Source organism: Uloborus diversus, chromosome 2 (assembly GCF_026930045.1).
Source record: "Uloborus diversus isolate 005 chromosome 2, Udiv.v.3.1, whole genome shotgun sequence".
Lineage (NCBI taxonomy): Eukaryota > Metazoa > Arthropoda > Arachnida > Araneae > Uloboridae > Uloborus > Uloborus diversus.
Window position 1 is genome coordinate 169,303,161 of NC_072732.1, and position 17,257 is coordinate 169,320,417.

The window sequence follows — 17,257 nt, forward strand, 5'->3', positions numbered from 1 at the left end:
AATAAAAGAAAACTTCAATTTTAAAATAAGTGAAAAAATCACATGGATAACTTTCTTAAAGTTACAAAATAATGGTATATTGATATAATATAATAACAAATTTGAAATATGCTATGGGACTAACTTTCCTGATTCAATTTCCTTTGTCATACTTTTCTCGCTACTATACTCGCTTTTTATAGGATTCAACTGGACAAGGCTTCTAGTGCTAAAGATAAAATCTACCCCTTGCAATGTTAGTACTCACAAACTTAAAAACCTTTCTTTTCAACCGATGTAAAGATACCAATAAAAGATTTATTCAACGGAGGAAGGGTTTCCAATTATACCTTGAATAAAAGAAAATAAGTAAAATTTTAAAGTACATCAGTACTTTTTTTTCGTGAAATAACCACATAGGTATCATTCTTACAGTTAAATATTATTGTATACTGGTATGATATAGTATTGGATGAGACAAGATTATGGGACAAACTTTCCCGATTCAATTTGCATGGTCATATTTTCCTCAAGACCATCATACTCTACTTTTACAGAATCTTGAACGTCTTTGGATAAGGCTTCTATAGGAATACCGAAGATGAAACTTGCCGTGAACAATGTTCTATAAGTTCTGAATAAAAAAATCTTTAATTCTAAATGAATTTATGCTATTAAGCAATTTGAACCGAAAATTTCACAGACCAACAACATTTATAATCATCAGTAAAAAAGGGAGATATTTCAATCGTAGGCCAGACTTGAGCGTAACAAATTGCACCATACTGAACGCATGTGTTCATATGTGTATCCATCCTTTCACCATCACATTCGGCATTCATAAATCAAAGTGCCGGGGGAAAAAATGTTGTTTAGGACTTCTAATTATATAAACGTTGCGTAAGAAGCTGTGCAATGTGTGAACAGGAGCTTTGATGCTGCTATCAGCTATTGAATGAAATGCCTCAAAAACTCCCACGAACCCACAAAAGAAGCATTTTAGAACAAACGCTCACAACTTATTCTTTCTTCTCGTCATTAGTGAACATTTTTCCATTACTTCATCCAGCTGGCAGAGGAGGGGAGGGTCATAACGACTTCTGAAACAAACGCCGCATAAAAAGTATAAACAGTAAGTAGAACCGCACATGCCCTATTGATTCCACCGCGTATAACAACCAACCAGGAAAAGAAAAGCCAAAACAAAGCAAAGAAAGGAAAAAAGAAGAAAAAAACAATCAGCAACCTTGTCTCATTTTCCGGATCAAGCGCGTTTCTGACACATCCACTTCCAAATGATCTCTTTAAAGGCTCAACTCGATTAAATTGCGTTCTTTAACACAGGCCTTCTTCATTTTTACAACTTTGGTACACCTACGCCGCTGGTGTGGGAAAAAACCGGATACTTTGAACCGGTTGCCTGTCCATTAACGAGTTGGAGGTCCGAATCCCCGCGCAACTCCACTTTTTATATTCGTGAAGACTGGCCAATAGAAGAGGAAGATGCCATTATCTTCTTTTACTAGCAGTTTGCATCTACAAAGCTGAAATTGCTTGGATAACGTATTTCAGAGCAGAATTCCGTAGTTATTAAAAATATTACTTTCGATAATTTAGTATTTCAGTTATTTTGTTGTTTTATCCAACTTATAATGCAATTAGTTTACCGAAATAAGCTATCCTTTACCATATCACCTTTTCTTTCGGGTGAATCCCTCCAAACACACAAGGGGAGTTTCCCAAATATTTTGTTCAAACAGCCTTAGGTTAAATAAACAATTTATCAAAAAAAAAAAAAAAAACACACACACACACACACGCACACATTGGGAAAGACTAGATTTAAAATGAAGATGATATGACTCACTGATTACTGCGTACACATGCTGAAACATGGTCCATTATTCAGTTAAGTTGATTCCGATTCAGATGGTATATAATATTTTGTGAGTTTCTTTATACTATTAGTTTTGAATTCTATCTATTCAGTGGAAGTTTGGGGTTCATTAAAGGATTTGGACGATGCTTAGAGAAATAAAAAAGAATGAAAACTACCATTAAAGCGTAGTAAAAATTTCAGAAAATTACGTATGAAATTTTTGAGTAGAGTACAATACGTATTTTTCGGATTCACAAAAAAGTGACACTTGATGCCTCTAAAATAAGCATTTTGTATTGAAAATTTATCATATGAGAGCATAAATAATGAGCGAAACATTTAAGAAATATAATTAAATTACTCTCAATGCTTTCTGAATTTCTAAATCAAATGCAACAATAATAATGTGGAGAAACTTAACAGCAGCTAATTTTATCAACATACTTCAGAAATTCAACGCACTGCTGATTTTCGTATTCAATCTCTGTAACTAAATATCTTGCGCACGTCAGGAAACGTTTGAAAAAAATGTATATCTTTATAAATCATAAGGCTTTTAATTTGAATATCAATCTCATTAAGATTACTATCTTAATAAATCATCAAGTACTGCATTGGCAAATGAAGTGTGCATTATTAAAAATTATACCAATTTTTCAGAGATTTTTTCCTAACACACCATTTTAAGAAATTATGTTTGATCAAAATTACGTGTCTAAAGTATGCCAGAAGGCATTTTTTTCATTATTAAGAGGTTTAACTACACCCAAAATGTTACAGACGGAAGGTAGATCCCAAGTTTGTCTCAGCCTAACTAAGAAAACAAATAACTGAATAAAGTAAGACTGTATATGTTATCACCATTTTAAGAAATTTAGTTTGAAGTGGTCTGATGTATATTCCAGTAAGCATTTTGTTTCATTAAAAGTGATTTAACTTTACCCAAAATACTACAAACAAAATATTAGTCAAAAAGAGTAGGCAGTCGGAGAAAAATTAAATTTCAGACTTTAAATGCCTCCAATGCTTCCACAAATTAAAAAACATTTGATGCGTTTTGTAAAAAATCAGCTTAAAGCTGATAAAAGTTAAAAAATTAAGTTTATTAAATTTTTCAGGAGAAAAAAACAACAGTTGATTGGGCTTTTATTTATTTATTTATTATTATTATTTATTTATTTATTTTACAGAAAATCGATTTTTTACTTCAGTTTTCGACTCGATTGAACTGGAAACACTCGAAACCGCTTTGTACAGCGGGATAGTAACATCAAGAAGTGGCCACCCATCTGAATTCAAAGGTAAGTTTAATCCTTTGAATATAATTTTCCTTCCACAAAAGTTAATTGATTTGTAGAGAAGTAAATTATTTATTTATATATATATTTATTTATTTTTAATGTACAAAAAATAATACTCCACTTCTGCTAACTCAACCTTTCTGAAACACTAAAATAAAACTTACCATGAACTTATTACTACTACTAGAAAGTAATCTTAAATTTATTTCTGTCATTTCGAAAAATATCAGGAAGCCCCCTCCCTTCGGGCCGAGACACCATGTTAACTTAAATGTTTTCCGGCCTCTTAATCTTAACGTTTCCTTTCTGCAGACTCAAGATTCCATAGCCTTTAGCAAAGACGAAAAAAAAAAAAAGAAAGAATCTGGTCTTGATTTCCTGCAAGGGGGGGATGCATCTTCAACCATCTCCCGGTATTAAATACAAGCCCTAAAATCCCAAGCTCTGTAGGAGATATAAAAATTTACGGATGTGGTCGATGTTGGTCAGCAAATCCTACTTCGCAGTTCCGTTGACCCCGAAGCATACCCTGATACGTACAGTGGTCCTCCTTGGGACAACTTCCGGCATCATTGAACACATCCTGGACGTGACAGAGTTCAGAGTTTAAGCATCCCACATTTCGATTCGACAGCAAATCGCTTTTGGGGTGTTTTGACCATTCCGAGTAAATTATTGCGCTTGAATCCCGCGAATGATGGTGGAAATGTTAAAGTGTGCTTTTTATTTCTTCGCTTATTAAATGTTACTTACGACTTAGTGAGGAATTTTCAGAAAAATGTAATAGTTTGCCTCTCATAACATTGAGATGAAAAGTATTGACATAAATTTCGCTGTTGATTTTCTTGAAAGATATATTTATTCACGCAAGTGGAAAAATTCAAAGTGAAGGTAAATACATCTTATATCTTAACTCTAGGCATAAATATCAGTCCAGTGTAGTTTAAGCTATTATTGTAAAACTAAAATGATACTTTGAAACTTACTGAAACATAATTCTTCAATAAATTAAAAAAACACATTTCTCGATAAGTAACAATAATAATATAAGTACTTTTCAAATTCTTCGTAATATGCAAAAATTGACTTAAAGCTGGAAAGAAGTATAGGAGCTTAGCTCCCGTTAGCTCCTGTGCAAACTAAACCTTATATTAATATTCATATTACTATAACATTATTAGCAATATAGCTTAAAACTAAGCTTTCTTGTGGGGGCTTATTCCGCGATCTTTACAGAGCCCTTGAATTGGACCAGTAGTTTTCAAGAAATAGCTATTTAAGTATACAGTAAAAAGCACCATGCTGCTTGGGGGGTCCTAACAGGTAGCCAAGAAAATGAAACAAAACTATTATAATAATGGTTCATAAACTCCTCCAAACAATACAGCAAGAGTAGAGACCCTCTAAATCACAGTGCCAGCGGCATTGAACTCTGTCACAGTGCATTTTGCTTCGGATACAAATGTATCATTTCAGAGCTGCCTATTAAGCGATGTGTACCAAGCAATTGATATGCCTTTGTCTTTTTGTTAAGTTTGTGGTAGCTGAAGTGTGACTACGACTGAGATTCTACTCTCTTATCAATCCGTAATCACCGAGCTGAATCCTTCTTTTTGTCGTCGTTACATCAATCTTCAGCTTAATATGCACTAGACAGAACTGCTAAAGAGGAAATGATTTGCGGATGCAGTAGAAGCGATCATTTAAGTACAAGAGAAGAATGAGGTGCGCTAACTATTTGCAAAATATTGAAATTAAATTTTATCAGATATGTTTTATTTTCGTCTGCTTTAAGTAGTTTTTAAGAAAAAACAATTGTAAGATTTTTTTGCAGCTCAGCACCTGTGCACTTCTTTTCAAGTGTTAGTGAATTTTTTAACAATAGATGAAATCACAATCACAGCCAGAAGAACCTTCTGGAGGGGATTTTCGATCAAAAATACCTTCTGGAGGGATTTTTTTCTATCAGAAATAACCTTCTGGAAGGGTTTTTTGATCAAAAATATCTTCTGGAGGGGGTTTCTTGATCAAAACAGTCCTTTCATATGTTTAAACTACTGTATTAGAATACGCATTTATGTTAAAACCAATGCATCTGGTTGATGTTTTCACCCCCCCCCCCCCCATTCGTGACGTCACTGGATGAAATGCAGGCTATTAACGTATGAAAACAAATTCTGAAGACTAAAGAGCTGCTTAACTTCTTTTGCTTAGAAATTTAACCTTAATCAGCACATTTTGGTCAGCATTAAATGAAGATTTAAAGGATTTAATAAAAATTAACTAAGCCAATTTTAAGCTATTTTTCAAAAAACCTGGTGAGAAAAATTGATTATCCTTGGGTAAAATTACGCAAGCTTTAACATTTGAAAATCGGTACTGAAAAATAAAAATTATTTTTTTTAAGGACGCTCTTTTAAATTTCACCAAATCGAGTTCTTAAAAGTTATATTTTCAAAAATATGTATGGTGATTCTTCAGAAAACGTAACTTTTAAACGCAAATATTTCTCAATTTCGAAATCTTTTGTTTTCTTTGTTTTTTCATTCATACATGAAAGTGTTACCCACTAGAAGTAACCATAAACAATGGCCCAGTTAAGTTACAATTATTTTACTCGTAACTAAAATTAAAAAGAAAAAATTATAAAAAAAATGCCTTGTTCACGGAAACAAAGAAAAAATTTAATTTTTAAAAACTGAAGTCAATTTAATATCAAAGTAGTGCAAACAATGAGCTATTTTAAAGATTAGTGGAAATCTAATATTAAGCTCTCTTAATTAAAGTACGACTTAATTAGTAGTTATCCTTTAGTTATCCTTTTAATTCAAATGTGTGTTTAAAATAGTATTTAGTAGATATGAGAATATACTGGCAATTTATAATTGTAGTAGAATGCCTAAGATTGATGTATTTCCCCTCCAAAATTTATTTTCACATCGCAAATAATGACATTGATCAGGTCTGTCACGGAGGTGAGGAATTTCCCATTAATATAGGTCTAATGGATACATGTTTTATGTTGTAATATGTTTTTTCTTCTTTGCTATAGCCTGCACATGTTAAGAATATGAAAACATGTTCACTTTTTTTTTACATTAATTTACATCCCTGAAATTCTAGTTCACGGAGATGAGAAGTCACAATAAATGGAAAATAAAATTTGATGTTTTGGCTGCCACGTGTTAATGAGGAATGGCATTTTGTGTTTAGGTAACGGAGGTGAGAATTTATTGTGTGACATGACTCCTTGTCCTTCTAAAACGAACTAAAACACAATATTAAAAAAGTAAAAATACTTAAACAACTAGTATTTGAGATACTTGTGAAAGGAATAATCAATAAATATATGTACTTTTGATTAAACAAGTAATTAAACAACATAAACAGTCACACAAGCTGTGTGACATGCCACGAAGGTGAGAATTAACATATTATGAACCAAAAATATACAAAAATGAAAATTATTATGAGAAAATTGTTGGCAGGTTTAAATAGATACATTTTTGATGAAATAAAAAGCATTGTTGAATGAATTGTTCCTTAAATGTTTTTCTGTAAAAGGCGTGTAACGGAAAAGTTACACTTTTTGAAGAATAACACATACTTTTAGTGCAAAGTTATTCCTCCACTTAGACTAACTTTGAACGACGTGATAAATGTGGCATAAAATAAATTATTTTAGTAAAGGTAGTTCACATGTAAAATACACGATGTGAGGGGGGAAAATGAACATCAAGATTTGGCTCAATCGAAACCTCAAGCGATCGTTTCGTCATCACTAATACAAAAAAAAAAAAAAAAAAAAAAAACCACCTCAATCACTTTGCCTTCCTCACGTTGAAAAACAACCTTCAAACTTGATGATTCCCTCATACATAAACTGCGGCAATCGTTATATTGAAGGGTCTAATCATTTCGCTTTCTGTCGTTTTGTGATACAAGACCCGGTGTGCCAACTACAAGAGTTGCTCGATTGTAAAGTTTATAAATTAGTATTACTATAGTTCTAATAATAAACCTAATTAGATTCTACAGAACATTTCCCACAAACTTTTAAAGAATTGTCATCATATCTTCTGGATGACAAGAGCTTGCAAAATGATACCCAAATTTTTATAGAGACAGTATCGTCGCCTCGGAGTAACACTAAGACACATGACATAGAAAGAATGATTTCTTCTTTTTGAGGGGAGGAAGGTAAAAGCGAAAAACAAGCGACGGGAGGGAAAAAAAGAGCATAAAGAGTTGAGCCTCAAGCAAGCATTTCGTCATCACTCAAAAAAAAAAAAAAAAAAAAAAAAGATCCGCATTAACCACTTTGTCTTCCACACGTTGAAAAACACCCTTCAAACTTGATGGTTCACACATACGTAAACCGCGGCGATCGCTCGTTATTGAAGGGTCTCACTTCGATCTCAGGCGTTTTGTGGTACAAGACCCGGTGTGCCAACTTGCAAGAGTTGCTTGGAGCACGAAACGCTCTGATTCCGAGGAACGGATACCCCAATTTGCGACCCACATTCTCGAGTGTTTTGGAGAGTCTCACTGTGAATTTTAAACCAGTCATTATCTGGTATTCATGTAACATTAAGGAACGCTTGCCCCCTAGGGACAGATGTCGTGACGCTATGTTATACCTTCTGGTTAATGAAGTGGTCTTTGGTGATGTTTTTTGTTCTTTTTCAATCGTATCGTTTGAGGCGTATGCGCTTGAATGGATGTTGAATGTTCAATGAGGATTAAATTTTGCTGTGCTGCTAATGTGTGTAATGGCGGGAGTAAATAAATCACGTTTTAAGGGATTTCGTGGAAATTATTTTGAGATTTGGTTCAGAGTTAGATGTTATCACTTAGTTAAGGAAATTGTCCTGGCACACACACATTTCTGGTTATCTCGGTTGTTCCGAGAGAGAAAAAAAAAGGATTTTTTCAAAACAAATCAATAATTACGAATTGAATAGTAAGTTCACGCATTGTAATCTGTTAAACTTCTGCATATTGCTGAACTAATCTTGTGAAAAAAATGCTTTGAGCTTCTGATCTAGTATTTCTCAAAATGGCACGTTTTGCAACATTTGCCATTTCTTAGCGTAAATACTAGTTTTGTTTCTAAATCAAACGGAAGGTTTCAACATATTTCAGAGACAGCTACCAAATCCCAAACTGCTGTTAAAACCTAGACGGAGTTTTATTTAAATTATTGTTATTATAACAATCAAGACTGCCCTTACTTACAGCAGAAGATACAGAAATAAAATACAGGTTTTAAATTATAATCTCACAGAAAAATTTCCATATTAAAATACAGAGATGTACAAACAGCATGTTACAAGAAACGAAAAGCAAACCCAACCTGGCGATTTGTCTACTGTCTTTAATTGGGCAATAAATAAATAGGAAATAAATTTCAAAGTATAAAGCAGAAATAGTATGAATAATAACCTTTGTTTACTTTTTGCGAATTTAAAGCCATATTTAACGTTTTGTCAACGATCCATTACAGAAAGTTAAACATCAAGAATAAATTTATGAAGAAACAATAATAAAGAGCGTAATAAAGTTTTAATTAATTTTAAAGAAAAGTTAAATTTTTAGCCTAAGGTTTAGGACCATTTTTCAGAAAGACCATTTTGTTGAAAAGGATTTTATAAGCAGTATCCGAAAAAAAAAAAATGTTTCGATTCTGTTAAATTTTTCCGACTTGTGGTAGCAGCGGTAACGCATTCGATTCGAAAATACATGAACTCGGGTCCTAGTACAGGCATTGCAACGGTAATTTAAGAAGAAAGAATACAAAGATCGTTCTGTACCATCTTATCTGACCCACTTATTTTTGCCTGATTCCACACATACTATCCTTAGTAATCCTTTCGTTAGTTTACCCCCAAATCGCACTGCACCGAAACAATCATGTTATAAATGTCGAGTTGCTCAGTAGAGCACAAAAAAAAAAAAAAAAAAATCAGAAATCCTCAGTCAAACTTAAAATATCAGCTCTTACTTTATTATTCGACCTCACTCATCTAGTTTGTTACGATGAATTGTGTTAGTGGGAAACAGTTCACTCAGAAGAGAAGAATAAGAACCGGTGAACTTTATCGATTGCCTCTGATGGTGAAGAGATGCAGAAGGTCGCTTTCTTATGTTCTGCCTTCCAGTCTCCCACGTCAGATAGTAGTTTTGCATCAGGGACAGCGTCCGGACTCACCCCCACATTTTTTCCCCGCAACTTTCTAACAAAATAAAGATTTTTCCCTTTACAAGGAGACAAATACGGGACAATCATTGTTAATACTCCTTTATTTGGAGAGTTTACCCCCAAATTGCACTGCACAAAAACACTCATGTGATAAATGTCATATAAGGCTCTTTAAATGTGGAAAACAAAAATAAATCCCATTATCATGCTCAAAATATCAGTGCTTTTTATTTTATTTCACCTCACTTGTCTAGTTTAGAACCGTTGAAGTTTATCGATGAAGCACCAATGAAACTTATTTTAGAAAGTGAACTCCGCTGCTGGTGTTCAAAATATCAGGCGCCTATTGCAAAATTTAACCACAGTTACCTAGTTTGCTACGCTAAATTGTGCTTAATGCTATCAGTTCATTCAGCAGAGAAGAATCAAGAAGCGGTGAAATTCATCAATTTCCTTTGATGGTGAAGAGTCCCGTGTCTAACAGTAAATCCTCATCTTGTCCCCCCTCCCCCTCAGCCAGTGGTCCTGCATCGGGGACAGAGCTTTGACCGACCCAGCATTTTTCTGTTTTCAAAAAATAATGATTTTCCTCTTAAAAAGAGACAAATACGGGACAATCATCCTTAGTTGTCTTTTAGTTTATACCGCAACAGAGTACCGCAGCACCAAAACATTCCCATTACAAGTATCGTCCGGGGCTCTTCCGCCTTTAAACGCAAAAAAAGTGGGGAAACTGAATTCTGCTGTTATACTCAAAATATCAGAGCTTATTTTATTGTATGACCTTACTTATCTAGTTTGTTGTGCTGAATTGTGCTTAATGGAAACAGTTCATTCAACACAGGAGAATCAAGAACCGGTGAAATTTATGGATTTCTTCTGATGGTATGAAGATACCCGGTAGATCAATCTCTTCCCCCCCTCCCTCTCCCAACTCCGTCGCAGGGCTTGCGTCACGGTCAGCGTCTTGACCCCTGCATTTTTTGTTTCCATTATTTCAGCAAGTAAAGTAAAGGCTTTCCCTTTTAAAAAGAGACAAATACGGGATAATCATCCTAAGGTGTCTTATAGTTTATACTGCAAATAGGGCAGTGCACGAAAACAATCACGCTACAAGTGTCATCTGGGGTTCTTGCGCCTTTAAATGCATAAAAGGGGGAAAAATTAATCTGCTGTTAAAATACAAAAAATATCAGAGCTTATTTTATTGTAGTTCATTCAGCACAAGAGAATCAAGAACCGGTGAAATTTATCGATTTCTTTTGATGGTATAAAGAGACCCTCTTATCCCCCCTCCCCCAACTCTGTCGCTGGTCTTGCGTCACGGACAGCGTCTTGATCCACCCCCTGCATTTTTAGTTGTTTCCACTATTTCGACCAAGTAAAGGTTTTCCCTTTTAAAAAGAGACAAATACGGGATAATCATCCTTAGGTGTCTTTTAGATCATACTGCAAAAGTGCACTACAACAAAACAATCACGTTAGCAATGTAGTCAGGAGCACTTGCTACGTTAAACGAAAAAAATAAAAGAGGGAGGGGGTGAATTAATTCTGCTGTTATGCTAAAAATTTTATTATATGGTACTCACTTATCTAGTTTGTTGCGCAGAATTGTGCTTAATGGAAACTGTTCAAGAACCGCTGAAATTTATCGATTTCTTCTGATGGCATGAAGAGACCCAGTAGATCCCTCTCTCATCCCCCCCTCCCCTAACTCCGTCGCTGATCTTGCGCCACGGACAGCATCTTGACCCACCCCCTGCATTTTTAGTTGATTCCATTATTTCGACAAAGTAAAAAGGGTTTCCCTTTTAATAGAAGGAGAGACTCACCGTGGGCGAGTAGAAGGCCGACTGCTCGGCGGAGAGCGGCAGGAACCCCTGCTCTGAGCCGTAGGCGGCTGCGGCGGCGGCGGCCGCAGCGGCCGCCGTGCCGTACACGTTGAGGGCCGGGAGCCCGGAGGCGGCGAGGCGCTGGTAGCCGAGCAACTGCGCGTCGTACTGGCACGAGCAGACCGTCTGTCCGGTCAGGGGGTCCGTGAGCACCGGTCGGCCGGACTCGCAGCAGGGTTGGCCACCGCCCGAACCCGCTCCTCCGCCGGTTCCGGACGCTGGGGCGGGCTGGCCGGACTGGCCGGCCATCAGCAACTGCGAGATAGGAGAAAGAAGTGTGAGCAGAGAAGCATGAACAGGATGAATAAACATATGCACCACTTCCATTTATAGCATCAAAATCTCACATGGTATACATTTCTGCCATTATGGTGTTAAGTTTTAGACAGATAAAGAAAATTCATTAAAAAATAAATATCTGCTTCATTTTATTCAATCAACAACTTTTTTTGCATGGTTCACTTTTTATTTTGACCCTCATCTCAAAGAGTTTTTTTTTTCTCCCACAACATTTATACGCTTCTGCGTATGCACCTCTCGTAATTCTGCGGAGATATATACAGATGATTTTCAACGTCGAATCAGGTACTAGTGAGGTCCGAATTTTCCATCGGGAGGGGGGGGGGGGGGGCGAGTTTTGCCATAGTAGTCCATATGTAGACATAAATTGTCATATTAGAATTGGCAACGTGCGTTAAGACCAAAGGCTCTGGAATGTTAACACTCTAAACCCTCCTCACGGCGCCCCAGGGAATTTTTTCATTCGTAGGCACCGTTTTCATTTTTCGATGTTAGTGCCACCTATATGCCCTTTGCTAATATTGTACGAATGGGGAGGAAAATTATCAAAATAAAAAAAATGAGGTATCAACCCTATTTTTTTTAAAATAATTTTCTTCATCAGTTCAAGAGTTCTCTAACACCTTATAATGTAGGTTTGGGCTCTATACTTTTTTTTTTTTTTTGAATACAAAATTTATGTCAATATGGTTACACTGTAAAACGTTTTGTGGTATGTTGTACCAAAAAAAATGACACGATTCGTTGACTGTGCAAAGAATGGTGTATAATTTCATTAGATTTCGATATGACATTCACAAGTTAGCAGCAAAATATGGTAAAAATTGGACAGTATATGGTACCAGGCCTAAAATTCATTTCATTTTTCAATTTAAACCATTCAAAAAGGGTGTTAATAAACTTTCAAAACGTTTATTTCTATTTATTTATCATTAATTAGTTTGAACAAAAGTAACTCATTAAATAATAAGACATCAAATATTTGACATAAAGCAATATAAGTGACTTAAATCAATACCTTATGCATAAAAAGTAAAATAAGAAAAATCAATGTCAAATAGCACATTGCAGATTACTGCAGACACGTATTTCGGCGTTAAAAGGAACGTCTTTTTCAGTGCAAAAGAAATAAGCGAATATATAAAGCAAATAATCACTAGAATTTTGGTAAAATTTGGTAGATAACAATAATAGCAAATGAATAAAATGATATTAGCTTTAAACAATTAAGCACTTACACGTTAATTGACGTTTTTAAGTACATGTACGTAAATATAGAAAACAATAGTGCTTAAGTATAGTAAAAAAATATTTAACATAGACGTGTAATATTCTGTTTTTAAAAAGGAATGTCATCTCTTATTTTACAGGAAAGAGCAGAAAAATTAAACTCTGTCTTTTTTGCTTTATTGATGCACTCAATGTCTGCAAAAATACTTTACAGCTTCAATAATAGACGTTAGTAACATTAACAATATTTAGTATTAGTTTTTTAACAGCTTATTTATTGTATTGTTCGATATTTATTATTGAAACAAACAGTAATAACAAAATTACTGTAGTTAACCGTATTTCTTTTTAAGTTATTAAGGAATAAAAATTAAAGAAATTAAAATCATTAAAGAAACAAATAGTTTCTAATTAAATACTCAGTGAACACTATTTAAACAGTGAGCCCAAAATGAATAAATGATAAAACATTTCACGGTCGAAAACATATTTTTATTACAAAAATGAAAGCACGTATAACCATGTTTTTCTTTCTTAAAATTAAAAAAAAGAAAAGAAAAAAACACGTGGTACAGTCGTAAGCATGGTTTTGCTATTTTTCATAACAGTATTTTTCTAAGAGAACACTTTTTAAGTAACTTTCAAGCCCATGCAGTTGCACTTAATCGCATTATACATTACTGTTAAAAATTTTCCTGAAAATTTGCGGTAAAAAGTACGCATCCCTGTATTATTCTTTTTGACTACAAATTCTTTTCGGTAAAAAAAGGGCTTTGGCTAGTTGTGCTAAGTAAGAAAGAGACGAGATGCAATCAGCGGGGTCCGAAACTGGAATTCTTAAATTCGCAGATCGGTTCTCTAACATTCACACAGGTTGGGGCTTCACAACAGAGTGGGGATGAAAAATTATATGCTTTGCTCCATTAGTCACGTGGTGTACCAATTGGCGCAACAATCCTTACTTTTTCCGGTAAAGTTTACAATAAAAATGCTCTGTACTTCAAACACTCCCTTTTGCAGCAATAGTTACCCTTAAGTTTTCCTGATTTTCTAACAGTGAGTTGATACCTTAGCGGATGTAGTTTTACTAAATAAATTTCAATCATATTATTATTTACCTAAAAATTGGTGGCAAACAGCATAGCTGTACTAGGTTTATAAAAATAAGTTTTTCATTTTAAAAAGGAATTTTATTTGACTCCTTAAAAAAGTGATATGCATAAATTGACAAATGAAAAGATATAAATTTACCTCTGCATACTGTCTGGTACATATTTGTGCAGAAACTATTTAAATAATTTGTGCAACGAAAAAAAAAACTGAGCGGTTTTCATTATTGTGATAAATTTTAAATGAATAAAATCATAAGATTTCGCTCATTAAAAAAAAAAAGTATGGAGACCAATGCTTTCTTTGAAAATATCCAGTATCTCACGCGCTCCAGTGCATTCTATAGGCATATTGTCGGGAATATATCAATTTTCACTTTGCAACATTTTCAGCACAGTTTCCATTAATACATATATTTAAATATCTAATTCAAAAAACGGCAAAGAACTCGATGAAAATATATAATATCGCACATACATACAAATAGATACATTTGTATAAAAAAATAAATATCTTAATTAATTAACAAATGTTTATTAATAAACAAAATCATTTTTACGCTGAAAAAAAAATCATCAGTAACAATAACATCATTCCGTATAATAATCATTACGCAAAATGCCGTATAATTAGTATTCATTTTGACTAATTTCTTATAGATTAAAAACTTAAGATACACTAGGTTTTTTTTTTTTTTTTCATCTCTCTAAACCTCAAAACGAGAAAAAATGATAACAAAACAAATTCAAGTAAGAAGCATGCAACAAAAATACTATTTTTCAATAAAGACCAAGGAAAAGAAAATTTATTCATAGTTTATTAGCTTTGTTATAATAAGTGGTCTAGATTTAAATTTATAGCAAGCATTGTTTAGCATTTTGAAATTAAACATGAATTGAGTTGTCAGTTCTTTTCATGTTGGATAAATCTAATGCTTCATAATAAATCTGTCGTAACGAATTCGGAAGTATCATAAAAAAAGTATTGATCGCAAAAAATTAGGGATACGAAAATTAACATTGTTAAAAGTTTGATCAATATTATATTCATAAAGCAATGACCAAAGTATATTTCACACGCCGACTGACTTTGAATCTGACGTCATCGATCCATGCAATAAAAATTTGAGTGGCGAAAATATGCGTCTTCCAGTTTGTGGCGGCAATTATTTTATCTTTTTGTGATAGAAAAATTATATTCTAAATGAACTAAGAATTCTTTATAGTCACACTGACGTATTCAACATCTAAAGACTTGCAGCTTTTATTTTAAATCATTAATGTTTAATTATGCTTTATTTATTTTTTTTTATTTTGGTCATTTAATTTTTATCTTTCAGCTACAGTAAGTAACAATTTTTACAGGTAGTATGTAGACTTTTTTTTTCCTGATGTTCTTGGCAAACTTCTTTCTTGTTATTAGTTTTTGACCAACTAACTGCGTTTAGTTGTATACATCTGTTGCTTTACTAACAACATTCCACAAATGGTATTCATTAATATTGTCTCATTTTTGGAATACTACGGACACTACATCCGAGGGGCTCCCGTGCTAACCACCACAAATAATTTTGTCGGTTAAATGAGGCCCCGAAGACAGCTCACTTTTTTTTTTTTAAATCCAGACAAGGTGTCGAGTAGCCCCTAAATATCGATTGGGGGAAATCGGAGGACTTTGAAACCATGGCAGATTATACTTGCACCAGTCACCATTAACGTACACGGAAGGTGTTCGATATAGGCTGGTATCAAAACCCGTTACCTTTTAGGCACGTGTTCGGTACCTTACCGATTGAGCTACCTCGGCAGGGAATGCAACGAACAGGATGAATCCTGATGCATTCTGTGAAATACATAAACGCATTAATAATAATAATAACCATGCAATTTAAACTGACTGCAAAACTGAGAACTGGGTCAAAAAATTATATTTAAAGATAAACCCTCTGTCGGCTGGGTTTTTTTGACATAAATGAAAACTATCATATCAAAATTCATAACAGTCGAATTTTAACAATAATATATATATATATATATATATATATATATATATATATATATATATATATATATATATATATATATATATATATATATATATATATATATATATATATATATATATATATATATATATATATGCACCCGTACAGTTTATAAAACCTAATAATAAATGTCTTAATATCTTTGTTGAAAAAAATCCTTACTATTGCTCAAATTAAATAGGCCAACTTCAATTTGAACTTGTTATGATTTACTAATCTCCAATCGTTATTTCAAGCGCGTGAACATTTTTATTTTGTGCGATCGAAGTAAAAGAAACTTTCCAACTATCAAACCTTAGTTCCAATTTAAATAATAATACTGATAATTTTACTGCGACTTAAACTTTATTAGTGTTGCCTCTTAATTTCTGCGAATTGGTATTTCATTATTGGGAGAAACACTCGCATCCTACGAAAGCAATCCCGGACCTTTTTAAAAAGCAGATTCACCATTCTTCGACATCAAAAATGAGTTTCGAAGATCATCCCACCCCTCCCCTTCATTGGATGGAAATCCAGAGGACTTATAATTACCCTAATTAAAGATTTCGCAGCGGGAGGGGTGACGCCTATTAAAAGGGCCGTGGGGGGGGGGGGGGGGGGGGGGCGGAAACCTTTTCCACTTATCTGCTGATTTCGCTGGTGCTTTAAAGACTCCGACTTTTGGAATGTTATTGTCTTTGCCGTTTCGGGGGAGGGTGATTATTAGGTTTTCCTTAACGGTCGCTGTCCCTCGTTCTATAATGGCCCTAAACGAAAGAGCCGCTGTTCGACGGTTATGATTCATGGTGTTGAACATTAATACGGTCGTGTATTCTAGAAGAATATAGCCGAGGCTTCTCTTTTCTCCTTTGCTAACTCAGTTTTAATGAAGCTCCAGATGAGGAAAGGCTTGTTCTTGGCCAATGATACTGCGAGCCACGCTGAATTGTTGCGGCATTGGACATGTTCCAGCTTAAGTCTTCAAAATAAGACTTGGAGGTCCACTGAGCCAATTGGTATTTACAAGGCAGTGGTGGAAGGTTATGAACAGCTACCACGAGGTCTGCCGGTGTTTCATGTTCATTTGAATTTAATAAGGTTTCAGATCTAAAAATAAACTTTTGCACATTTTAAAGAGAAAAGGATAATTATGTCCGTTACTCATCCTTTCATCATTCTATCTGTTACGGGTGGCATCAGAATTGTCAGTGTCTGTTACTGGTGGGTTGGACTTTTTTCGAAATTGAGCAAATAAAAACAAAATTAACTGATTCAGAGGATCTAGAAGCAGCCAAACGTTGGATGAGATGTAGTTGCATGAGAGAAAAATAGTTTAAA

The 17,257-nt window shown here is 34.2% G+C and overlaps 1 protein-coding gene across 1 annotated transcript in view; it reads right to left on the reverse strand.

The window, feature by feature from the left end:
- The window catches only part of LOC129216138 (iroquois-class homeodomain protein IRX-6-like), a 98,203-nt gene that overhangs the window by 59,569 nt on the left and 21,377 nt on the right, over positions 1-17,257 (reverse strand). The window contains exon 2 of the mRNA XM_054850295.1: positions 11,194-11,508. Within this exon, the coding sequence (XP_054706270.1) occupies positions 11,194-11,508 (315 nt within the window). The remainder of the gene's footprint in view (positions 1-11,193; positions 11,509-17,257) is intronic.